This window comes from Stigmatopora nigra, chromosome 17 (assembly GCF_051989575.1).
Source record: "Stigmatopora nigra isolate UIUO_SnigA chromosome 17, RoL_Snig_1.1, whole genome shotgun sequence".
NCBI classification, from domain to species: Eukaryota; Metazoa; Chordata; class Actinopteri; order Syngnathiformes; family Syngnathidae; genus Stigmatopora; species Stigmatopora nigra.
The window spans coordinates 5,965,751-5,978,725 of NC_135524.1; the positions used below are offsets into that span (position 1 = coordinate 5,965,751).

The following is a 12,975-nucleotide window of genomic DNA, read 5'->3' on the forward strand; positions in this document are numbered from 1 at the left end:
ATGACATCTAATTAATTTAAACCTGTAAGACTGTCTATGAATACTCATGTTTGGTTTGTCTAGCATCAACATAATACAAAATTTTATGAACCATTGGGACATATTTATCAACATTTACTCAGCATTCCTGTGTTAGTGCAGGTAAAAAGAAAGTTATGATATTCCCATAAAAGATAAGTATGCTGAGAGATGTTTTGTTTTTCTTGGAAAAGAAGAGATGAAAATAAATGTGGGATGACTTCATGATAATGTTGTTGTTCCTGCTAAGCATGTACACTGTACAGCGAGTACAGACCGCACAAAGCTCATTATTGGAAACATGATTAGCCAGTGACCACCTGACAGGGGTGTAGCCATCATTTTAGAAGTAGGGGCTATTGTTCATAAGGATGTAAAAATGTATGTGAAAATGAACAAAATGTACTACTGTTCAGTGTACTTTCTACAGTCAAGCTCATGTTATATATCTAGTATTTATCTAGTTCTTTCCAAAATAACTACAGATTAAATATGTATATTACACACCAGTTGAGGCCCATTGCAACATTACACACAAACAATAAGGAAAATCACACATACCGAGGATTAAAATACAAATTAAATATTTGTTTTTTCTAAATTTTCTCCTTAGCTTAATGCCAAATATAAGAGAATACTACACCATTCAAGCACTAACTAAATTTGGCAAACAAATTTGTACTTGGATACTTTACTGCATTTGTTCAGTGTTAACTGTCATCTCAGTCATTGGAACATTGATCACGTATTTATATCTAGATCTTCCTTCTCTTTCTCCGACCGCTTTTCTTATCTTGTTTCAATTATATATTTGTTCATTAAATTTTTATCTCATTCGTAATTCATAATGAGTTTGAGTGTGATTTATTTAATAAAGGACTTCACATATTAATGAACATATCTATATTCATGTTAAGGAACATATGTAAATATGTAAGATAGTAGCCGATTTTTCATTTTTGAAGATGAAATCATTCAAGATTTCACGTTTTTTCCCACTAAAATCAGCAAAACGTCTATTTTTACAAGTTGCATTCCATTCCACCACCATCATTTCTACACACACCTGACATGCTCAATTTCCCACTCAAACTGAGGGATTCAGGTCAGTTAATGGCTCCTGCCACTTTTCCCACAGTACAGGTTTCATTTGAGGTCACGTATCAAAATAAGGTCTTTTATGGCCACGCAGTCTAAAAAAAATGCCAACACCCCCACTATAAGCCGACTGGGAGGGGGCTATATAAGATTGGGACACAGCCGTGACCATTGTTATAGTTGGCAAGAACATCGATGGCCATAAAGTGTTTGTGTGTGTGTGTGTGTGTGTGTGTGTGTGTGTGTGTGTGTGTGTGTGTGTGTGTGGCCTCTTTCATACCACCTTCACGGCAAATTTTTACATCAGAGGCATAACGGTGACATGCCAAGAGCGATAGATGGAACAGTTCACCCGTGAGTCCAGTGTATCCAGTTGGCGCATCTTTTATAACACAGTTGCACAGAGGAGCCATTCATGGACTCGTCAGCTTTTTTTTCTATCTGCCGGTAGAATATTTAATAGATACAAAGTAAAAAAGTAGAATGTTACATGTACTGTATATACTACAGAGCAAATGCCATTGGACAACATGAGCTTTTCTCTTTATGGATAAAATATTAGGACAATGGAGCTCTTCAGGAAAGTTACATTTATTGAGAAATGTACAAATAGAACATCTAATGAATGAATGGAAGTGAGTCTGGTAACATTGGATAGCATGGAGACCTTAGATATTACATATTTGCTTTTATTATAGCTTAGGGTTTAATGCAAAAAAAAATACTTCAACCATTTTCCATTCTGCTTACCCTCATAACGGTCATGGGGGTGCTGGAGCCTATCTCAGCCAACTATGGTGAGTAGACAGAGGGTGGACACCACAAATTGGTTGCCAGTCAATTGCAGGGCACAAGGAGACAAAAAAATACATTTATACTTAAACATCTATCAAAAGATATTTTAAAAACATTGCTGAGTGTAAACATGGAGGGATATCTTAAAAAAACAATACATTAAATGATGCAATGTTAAACAAAAAGTGCTGGTGCAAACCAATTGCAACACTGCTTTAAAACTAAGCAAGAAAAAAGACATCGGTGGGAAAGTAAAGGTAATTGAAGGGTCTCCATCATTACAATGGTTATCTAAATGAAGTTTCCAGACATGATATTTGATTCCAAATGTATCAACACCCAGTCCGTTTTTTCCACAATTCAAGGCACCCACTTAGCTGTTTTAACAACATTAAAAAAAGAAGCTGTTTTAACAACTGTTCTCAATGTAAACTCATATCGTACAGTAAACGATCATTTTAAAGACAAAACGATCTAAAATTGCACTTTCTACGCCTTTGGCTAATTGCTCATGTGGCGTCACATGCTGACAAACACATCATTCAGTTGCTTTATGCGTTCAACCGCAACAAAACAGCCTTTGGCTTTCAAAGCATGTGAGACACGCGAGCTAGCACAATAAAACATGTAAAGCACATGTTTTCAACAAGACCAGAAATGTATATGAAAGTCTACAAAATTCATTTTTCATTCATTTTTCTGTTCATCTCCATTTATCCTGCGATTGGTTGGCCATCAATTCAGGGTTACCTTTCCATTTATTTTATTTTCCCCCCTTAATGGGATTTTTGTTGGGTCCCTTGGGAGCAATCAGTGTGTTCTACCATGCTATTGTAATAAAAATACCCACCCCCCCAAAAAATCCCAAAACATTTATAGTACACAAAACATTAAAGTAACAGAATTTGTACTTGTACACTCGACATTCAATACTCGCAAATTTTGAGACGTTGAACATTCTGGGAGTAAATATAAAAATGTCGCCAATGAGTAAGTAAATAACAAAAAAATGGAGGTAAAAGTATAATCTGCATGTAAACAATTATAATTAAAAATCCAAGATCAAGATTCTATAAAAAGTAATACACGGGGAAGTCAATTTTTAACCCATTTTGTCATTATTATTGTGCGACAGAAGGCCTCTAAATGATTTATTTCCTCACCCAATGTTATTGGGTATCACTGGAAATCCCCATTAATGACCAATGATAAACTATTAGCTTTATAAAGAAAATATTGAGAAAAAAAATCAAAAACAAGCCAAAAAATAAATTGCTTGGCAACTCGTGCCAGCACACGAAAATGTACACATACCTACAACGAGGTCCTCCACCTCGCCCTCTTTCCACCTACATGTCCACAAAGACCATGAAGCACCATCCAAGACCGCCCACCATGAACATGGTGATCTGCATGCTGTAGATGATCAAATCGTTGACCGCGCCGAAGTCCAGGCGCCTGTGGCCGAGCAAAAAGAGGATAACGGACAGCTTGTACTGTAGACGTAGGAGCGCGCGAACGCTGACATACTGCGCAAAGAATAGCGCAGAGAGCGCCACCCACAGGAGGGAGGTGAGCAAGCTACAGCCAAAGTAGAGTAGGAAGCGCAGAAAACTGTAGATGCAACGCGAGCGCACGTAAAGCTCAAAGTTGTTGTACTTGCTGCGCACCAGCTTGGTGGCGTGTGCCGCGCCGCACGCCGAGTGCATGCAGGTGGTGTGGGGGCCGTGAAAGCTGCGCACTCGCCGAGGGATGGGGATGACAGGCATGGGTGGGCTACGGGAGCCCCCCGGTCAGATGGTGTCTTTCCTGTCGTGGCGGCTACCGACGTTTTCCACGTGCATTGACCGATTCCCGGTTGAATCCACAGCGTCTGAAAGAGCAAGTTTGTTGTTTTATTGCATGTTTTGGGGATTTCAAGACATATCAGTGAACAAATATACTACAGTAAAGCTTCCATTTGCAACCATAACATGTATAGCCAACATGGAAAGTGGAATATTTACAAAAATGACCAAGACCAAATGTAGGAGTTCATTCTTCTGCTGTGAACTTATATCAATGTATCAATGTATTTATTAGACATCCAAACCATCTGAAGTGGAGGGGGGGCAGTAAATTAGCAGTTGGGTTCTAAATGGACTGGACGTCTATCACTGTCAATGGCAGCCAGTATTGCCTAATTGATTTTAACTTGCGTTTTTAACATTAACCTGCACTTCGGCTATATAATCTTACGTATTTACACATTTGTCCTTACATTTATCAAAATAACGACTTATAACCTTGTTCCAAATCAAATTAAAATCACGTAGCAATCAAATAATAATAATAATGAAAAATAAACTACATTTTGTATGTGCTTAGCAGTCCTGTCATTGTTTTCATCGTGCAATTCATCATCCAAGGATACTTACATGAAATACGCCACTCTACTGGCGTCTTTTTCCACCTTAAAGTGCATCACGGTAACTAAAAAGAGTTAAGATGTCACCTTGTTGAATTTTGTTGTCATGTTTTTATTTTCTGGAGCAAGATGCTCACATTTCCTCCTGCTAAACGAGGTTATCGGAAATCATTGGCCAGTGTCGCAAAAACTGAAGTACGACACTTGGTGGTACGGCATTGCGCATTTAAAGGCACAGTACACTTTAGGGAGAAGGTACTTTCACTGTAATTTTGGAGCTCATGCACACTGTACTATATACACGTTTATATGATATTAAAGTCACATTTAGTCACAATCAGACAAATAATTCTGGATATTATTTTCTTTTTTTAACAACTGTATACCTAACTACCTATTTTTAAAATATATTTATATACCTAGTCTAGACATCATGTTTGATATCATGTAATACAGTCAAATATTCTCAGACAGAACAAGCATTCCATTTATTTATATAGTATTCTATATATTAACTCGACAGGTGACAACAAACAAATGATACTTTGCAGCCTTCCCAATCAAAATTTTGGACGTCTATATGTGTCAATGGGAACCACTCAGTTAAATCATTTTAATTTCAGATCCACATACATGTGTCAAATATCTGTGAACCTGCCAGGAGGCTACATAACTCCAATAAATAAAGAGCTTATTAAACTTAGAAAAAGCTTCATTTTGCTACTGAGGATTTAAGAGGCAGCTAAAATTAGAAAAACAAACATTACTCTGATTTTTAATCAAACACACATAAAGCTGTCCTGGGTGGACTCAATATATTTTACCGTTTTCTATGGGCCACTGATTGGATTTAGTAATGAAACTCACTGCAGGTTCCTTTTGAATAGAAGCCAAATTCATAAAATGAAATATCTCTGGGGACGTGATCTTTTTTCTGTCCGTAAGAGGGCGTACTTGCACTGCAAAAGGGGTCAGGGATCCGTCCCCCGTTGTCCCCCTTGAAATCCCCTTCAATTTTTAGTCCTCAGAGGACCCTTGGACATTAACCAGTAGGATCATGAATGCATGAATAAATGGATAAAACATAAATATCAAAGAATAATTTTTTGATGACATATTATTAATTTTAAAATTACTATACAAAAGATGTACATTTTCATTGAATTAACTAAGATCATTATCATGTTAAAAGAAAGTCATGTTTTTTCTTGAAAAACAATGATTTTACCATAAGCCTTCACATGCTAAAGAAATAGTTTCTAAAAGATTCCTTCATTCATTTTCTGACCCGTCAGACAAGAGACATAAAAACAGCCAACATAATTGGACGTCTACCATGGTCAATGATGATGAAATAGTTTAATAAGGGAAAAAAGTCAGAGGGGAACAATTGTTTGTGCTAGGAAGACTAAAGTTGCGCTTTAATTACTCTAACCCCAGTTAACATGGGTGCCGCAGCTCACAAGATTAAAGCCCAAGGCCTCGTCCACTCTGCTTCTCAAACACGCTCAATCAGTTAATTCATTAACTAAGTGGAGGTCAGTGGCGGGACTTGGTGTGAGACAAATTAAATCAATTATTCAGGCTAATAAGATGAGGGAGTCTTCATTGTGATGGAAAGTTTTAATCAAAACGGCCGCTTGTTTGGTAAATGCAGAAAGAGATGAATCTGTGTGCTTGGACTTGACTTATTTTGTCGAGTTTACTTGGCTTTCTCCTAGGTTTAATTCTATGTGTAATTGTGTGTGTGCATTGTTTAATCTCAACCTGCACGAGGGACTAAAGATGGAATTTATCTATTGACTACAATCTTACATATTTACATACTTATGTTCATTAACATGAATATAAATATGTTCAGTAATATGTGCTGTCCCTTTTTAGATAAATCAAACTTCAACTTAAACATGCATTATATTCACTACCAAACTTCCAAGTTCAAATTAATTGGCTGTCTAAATTGTGTAAAAATATGATACATACACTACATACATAATTACTTTCACTGTAAAAAAAAAATATATAAAAACAAACCAGATAAACAGAATTCAGATGAAATTACTGGGAACTGCGTTTGCACAAATATACCATTAAAAATGTTCATTGTCAAATTAACAGCAAACTACAACAATACTGTGCCCTAAAAACATGCTAAAACCTCGCCATGGCAAAGTTGGCATAACTTGTGCGTTAACGCAGCTAGGCCGCCATTAGCCAGATTGGCCCAAGGGGTCAGCGAAGGTCAATCGACAGGTCAATCACCCTGTCGATTGCACGACCCAGCGGTGGGACACGACGCCGGTACTGCCATGCTCACCTTCCACTGGACCTGAATTACTGCGTCTTCTCTGACGCTGGTGTACATTAACAGGAAGAGGGTGGAAAAAAAATCTATCCGATCACTTATGCTGATTTACGTCGCGACCCTCTGGACCGGCTCTTGACGGAACATTTTGAACGTGGCTTGATTTATGCAGCAAATTACCTCACGGTAGTATAAAAAATAAATATATAAAGAAAAAATAAGGGGCCGTGAGATGTTTGTGTGGCATGCCTTTTTAAATTCTAGCGTTCTGATCAAATTCTATTTTCATTCATCAACTGTTGTTGTTTTTCACATGTTTAGCCCTTTAGTCCCGTGACGAGTCCAATTTCAGTAACAACAATCCCTTGTTATCAAGAGGTAAACATTCCTCACAGACCATTTAGCTTTTCATAAATAATCCAAAGTAAGCATCCAGCAGATGGAGGGTGCCCGTGAGGGTTCGAAACCCGAGAACCTGACACGTGACACGCTGGATGTGGACAGGAGCGCTTTGACCTCATCGCTACTTTTACAAGACTAGACTACTCTGATGGTTTAGTACACTTGTCATGGTCAGAAAGTTTGAATATTATTTAAACTATCAAATTAATTGTGGAACTCATTTGTTAACTGCCTTTGACGACAGGAGACTTTTTTTTCTAGATGCAATAGTACAGTTTATATAATGTAATTTTTCCCAATGCTTTCTGGAAGTGCAAAGCAATATTTATTGAAATTTGAATAATCAATTGAGGAAATGTGGAATATAATATTTGGGACAACTGGTAATATAAGTAAAAACACATTTAGGGGAAGGACTATTTTACATTCACAAATATATTGCACCCTAGGCAGTCGCCCACATGGCCCATAATAAAAACCAGTCCTGTATTATATAAACTGTGTAAATATTTGATTGTTTTTAAACATTGGCAGTGCGCATTAAGTCATAGCAAAACATAAATTTAAACCCTGCAGTTGTAGAATAAAGGAACACATGCAATCTTGCACTTTGTATTCATTCATTTATTTCCTCCACATCTACTACATAAACACAGCACAGTTTTACATACTCGTCTTTCTAGTCATCACAATTACCGTGTACACTGAACGCATCGCCTGGTAACTTATCGTTCACAGTAGGCCTTAATCTTTCTGGGCAGAGGATGCATCAATCTTCTTAAAACAGCATCTATTCTCTTTTGGCTCCACTTTGAAAAAGTGTGTATGCGTGCTAAACCTCATTGCGCATGTGTGTGCATCCAACACAACTTATGGGCTGTCAACACAAAGTGCGCAGCCTTGCCGGAAACTGACAAGCACAAAATGACTGACAGTGACATTGCGCCATTTCGCTCTCAGCCTCAGTGAGTGTGTGTGTGTGTGCTTGTGTCTGATTAAAGCTGCACTTGGTAATATTTCTCCCTTCCCCTCAAAGTATCCGCATGACACGGCGACTTGTCAACGTGATGGCGCCATCGCTGTCAACGCCACATGCGACTGCTCCGAATTACAACATAATGTGCCTCATCCCTTCTTCTTGCTGCATTCTAATACATAGCTGGGCGATAATACCGGGATAGTATCTGTATGATTATGGTAGATCCATAAGGGTAGCAGGACAAGCTTGTCACCCCAGTTGATGCCAATGAAAAACAAAAAACTTCAGATGATTTTGATATTTACCTGTATAAAACTATCCGACATTGGCCAAATGTTGAATTGAAGTGGCTTAATGTATGGTTTTGTTCAGCATAATTTATAATCTGACAAAAAATGTCATTTTAATATGTTGTGAAAACAAAATGAATTGATTCATTCCATTTTCTGAATTGTTTAGGGTCGCGGGAGGTGCTGGAGCCTATTCCAGTTGACTCACAATGTGGGGGACAGTGAATCAGTGGGCAGCCAATCACAGGGCACAAGGACACGGACAACAATTCAATTCAATTTAGTCTTCATCTCGTCTATCCTTCATGTTTGTGGGATGTCGGAGGACAATGTAATACCCAGAGAAAACCCACACAAACATGTAAACTACACAGATGAAGGTCTGGATTTAGGATTGAACCCGCAATCTCAGAACTGTGAGGCCGATGCGCTAACCACTCACTCACCGGGCCACTCCAAAGTCAGTTATATTTTAGCTTAATTAAGAGCTTGTATATTTAGCCCATGTATTTTGTGAAACATCTTTTTCCTTTTTAACTGGTGTTTTCTTGTTGTTGTTTTTTGCCATGCGTGTTTTCAGTGTTCCTGCAATCCTCCTTCTTTTCGTCGCCTTCTTGATGAATGCGTGGCCTCCTATTGATCGCGATGGGTGATGGATGATGGCCGGGAGATGAGTGATGGGGTGCAGGCAAAGGTGCCAATAAGAGGGCAGGCAGAGGGCGGGGTCTCCGGCACTGGCGCTAATGGGAGAAGACTTGGGGGCGGGGGGTGAAACGGGGGAGATGGACGGCAGGGAGGTGGGCGGCCTCCCTGGCAACCCGCGCCGCCCAGTAGCCAGTGCGGCATTTCCTTCCCACGCACGGCGGCTATGGGTCACCCACTCATCGCGGTGCCCGAAAAGATGATGGATGGTGGGGCAGGAAGGGGAGACTGCCGCCACAGTTCCAAATTGATATCCCGGCAAATGTTTTTGTCTGCTGTGAAAAATGGTGCCGCAACTCTCATCTCCCCACTTTAACCTGCCCCCCTCGAAATCCCCCTCTCCACCACCGCCACCAAACTACCTCTCATCATCTCTCTCCTGGCCCCCTACCGTCTGGTGGACCCCGATCACTTCCTGGTCCACAGTCCAATCCCGCCTTTCGCATCTGAAGAAATAAGGCCTGCCCGTTCAATGCTACAATCTCATTCTTTATTTTGAAGTGTTTTTCTTGGAAAAACGACATATCACACTAAACTATTGATTGTTGACTGTAGAAAGTAGGCTTGCCAAGATATGAAGAACTCTGCTATTGTGAGTAAGTAAACAAAATCTACTAACATATTGTATGGAACTCATTTAAATAATAGGTTGGCGGTAAGGATGTTAAACAACCCGAAAATGCCTAAAACTAACAAGGAGTAACACAAAATCCACATGATTTTTTAACTTTGAAAGCCCCAAATACTTAAAAAGCTACTTGTATTCAGTAACATGTATATTTAATGTTATTTTTATTTTGGATCATGATTCTGTATGATTTTCTATCTGTTTTTCCTTTCTCTCTATTATCTCCAATCCATTTTCTGGCCAGCTATTTTCTTAGAATAAAAAAAATATATATATAAATTGACATAATCGGAGTACTGCAAACTACCATGTGGCATATTACGTATAACTATTCAGCCTATAAAAAACACAGATTTTCTCTCTATTGTCTGACTCTAAGCTGCTGAAAAAATCATGTAAAGAAAAAAAGGCATGTTAATTAAAAAACAAATCTGCCTTAAAAAAATCCAATGAATTAAAAAAATCTATTTACCGCCCGGGCTTTGCTCACAGAGTTAAAAAGTAGTTTTTCCAGGAAACAGGGCAAGAGTGGAAAAAAAAGAAACAACCCAAATGTCCCGGGTGAGAAATGAAGGAGTAATGTTGGGAGAAAGGGATGCGCAGGACTTGACGGATAACAGAAAAGGGATGAGATGGGATGAGCTCACTTCTTTGGCGGCGCTTATACGGGGCAAGCCAGCTGCAGCAGGGATTGTGCCCGTGATTAGGAGGCAAAAGGAAAGCTCCAGTGGAAGGGGATTAAAGAAAGAGAAACAGAAGCAAACACTGATAGAGGAAAATCCATCTGACGTGTTACACTGCGTGGCCATTAAGTGGTTAATATCTTCAGGATGGGCACCCGCGAAGAGGCATGGTGCCAAAAGCAATATTTGGACGACGATAAATATAAGTGATAAATATGTATCTGTGCCCACTTCATAAATCAGCCTCATTATTCCACCGCCTGACGCTTTTCTATCTGGGACACCTTGTTAATTTGTCTTTTATGCCAGCGACATTGCAGCGATCCGTCAAGACGGCTCTGGCTGAATTTAAGCACTCGTCGATAGATTTTTATAGCAAAGGTGGTGTTAAGCGGGCAGCCGTTGTGTTGGGCTAGTGGATATGTCGTAACTCTTAATCGGCTAACTGGACCAGTAAAGGGGCCAAGAAGCCGACTACCCATAAGACCAATCTGCCTGACATCTGGGCCTTTGCCTTTCGCCGGGACACAGACAGATGCTGGCTTGGGTTAAGCTGCCAAAGTTCGAAGCAAAAGAAGACAACCAGGTTCTTTAAAAATGTCAAAGCGAAATATGACGTTTTTCCCAGTGGATTCCATCACGATCGCTTGATTAAATAGCAGCCAAAGTACACATAAAATGCATTCAATGTACATTTTATCACCAGCTTCCCCTCTTCCCGATCACCCTGTAACGTCCAGTTGTCTTTCTATAATGCCCGTGATATAGTTTGATTGGTAGATTAAACACTTATCCCTCCCCTTGGTCTGACTTATCGATTTGCCTGTCTTTCCCCCTCGCCTCCTTTTCCTCCCGCCTCCCCTCAAAGGTGAGCCGGACACCCCGGCTTGATGAATGGCGGGGGATTGATTTGTATTTAATTAACAATTTGCTGCAGACTCTCGCTCTCTCTCCTTCTCTGCCTCCTTCCCGACTACCACGCTGGTCTCTATAAGGTCCCCGAAGGCGAAGACGGGTGATGCATTGGTAATTTATAGGCTGATCAATAAGTCCTGGCCTAACACGGATGTCAGGGCCGGGACCGTTGCTGGAGTGCACAAACAAGGCGGGGAGGTGAACAAGGGGGAATTAAAAGAGTGACAGTTAGTTGAAGAATCACACAGGCTACTATTGGATGAAGTATTTGCCTATTGGAGTGGGCAAAACTGGCTATAAAATTGTCCCTCATTGGGTGGGGAAGTCATGCTGCCTAATTGGACGTCTACCACCAACAATGAGTTAAGAAGTATTTGACCAAGCCATAACAATAACTCCTTTACTCAAAAGTGAATATGTAAAAAAGAAAATTATTTAAAAACACATGGTATTGGTGTTGGGAACTGAAAAACGATTGCAATACTACCAAAGAGTCCAATTTAAAGAAATAAATAGCAGTTTAGCACTTTCTCTAGCTTTTCCAGTTTTTTTTTAATGATAAACAAGTTATATTGCCCTGAAATGAGTATTGCATCATTCTTATAACCATAATACTTGTCTTCACATGACATTTACTAACCTGGACCAAGGTGACAACAAAGACGTTCAACCACCCTTCAACACTTCCCCCTATTGGTGCTCTGATTCTGGACCCCCTGTAGAAAATGGTCCTCTGAGTGGTGGGGACGTTGGGGTGTGTGTGGTGACACCAGAGCATTTACAGCCTTCCCTATAAAAGTGTTTTATCACATATCTTGTAATACAACACATTAAGGCTTGCTGTTGTTATTTCCGGACAAGGTCGTTGGTTTGTCGGCCATATCGTTGGCTTTACATTCACAATAGATCCATACTATACTATTTAAAAAAAATGGAATACAATATGATATGGTAAATACTGGCCAGATTTGTGCTGTTAAAAAAGTAGAAATTAACGGCGCTAGATTGAATGAAATGAATGAAAGGTCAAAGCTGAGCATTTACAGCCAGTCTTCCTAATTTAAGTGAATTGGACATCTATTGCTGTCAACGGCAGGCATTGACAGTTGTCCAGTAAATTATTACATAGTGTAAATATTACTAACTATACAAAATAAAATGAAATATTTCTTTTTCCCTTTGATTTGTTGCTTATTTGACAATGACATTTTTAGTTTTCCTGTTGTATATTATTTGTTTTTGTTGTTATTTTTAAACTGTGTAATCTGGTTCTGTCCTGGTAGGTCGGGATCAGCTAAAGGCAAGATGTCAATTTGTCCATATTTCATATTCTTTGTCTACTTTGTCTGGCTGGGTCTGTATGTACATTTTTTTTAATCACTCATCTTCCACGAATGTAATCAACTGCGTCCTGTTGTCAAATGATTTCCGGCTCATCCTAGGATTACAACTCTTGTGTTAGACCTACTTTTACCTGTTTTCAGCATCCTGGCATCTTTACACAAAGAACTGTATGTATTTAAAAAAATAAATCGTCATTATTATTCCTTTGTTCGATTTTTAAGTCCCGGGGGTTTGTCCTGGTAATCTTGTCAGTCGGGCCTCCGCAACACAACGCTGTTTCAGTGCCAGTAATAAGAAATAAAAAAAAAACATAATCCGGTCTTGTAAATATATATATATTCGTATATTATCTGATATTTGCTTGGATTGAGATCAGAGGAGGAAGCTTTGCTCCTGGATGAGACACTGG

The 12,975-nt window shown here is 39.3% G+C and overlaps 1 protein-coding gene across 1 annotated transcript; it reads right to left on the reverse strand.

The window, feature by feature from the left end:
• Positions 1-1,691: 1,691 nt before the first annotated feature.
• tmem250 (transmembrane protein 250) lies at positions 1,692-4,482 on the reverse strand. The gene is made up of 2 exons (XM_077737210.1): positions 4,329-4,482; positions 1,692-3,784 (listed from the first exon to the last, which is right to left on the reverse strand). The coding sequence occupies exon 2, from the start codon at positions 3,678-3,680 to the stop codon at positions 3,261-3,263; it is 420 nt and encodes a 139-aa protein (XP_077593336.1). The 5' UTR covers positions 3,681-3,784; positions 4,329-4,482; the 3' UTR covers positions 1,692-3,260.
• Between the last annotated feature and the right edge of the window lie 8,493 nt (positions 4,483-12,975).

Excerpts from the sequence above, each read along its gene's own strand:
- tmem250 (XM_077737210.1), bottom strand. The coding sequence starts at position 3,680 with ATGCCTGTCATCCCCATCCCTCGGCGAGTGCGCAGCTTTCACGGCCCC.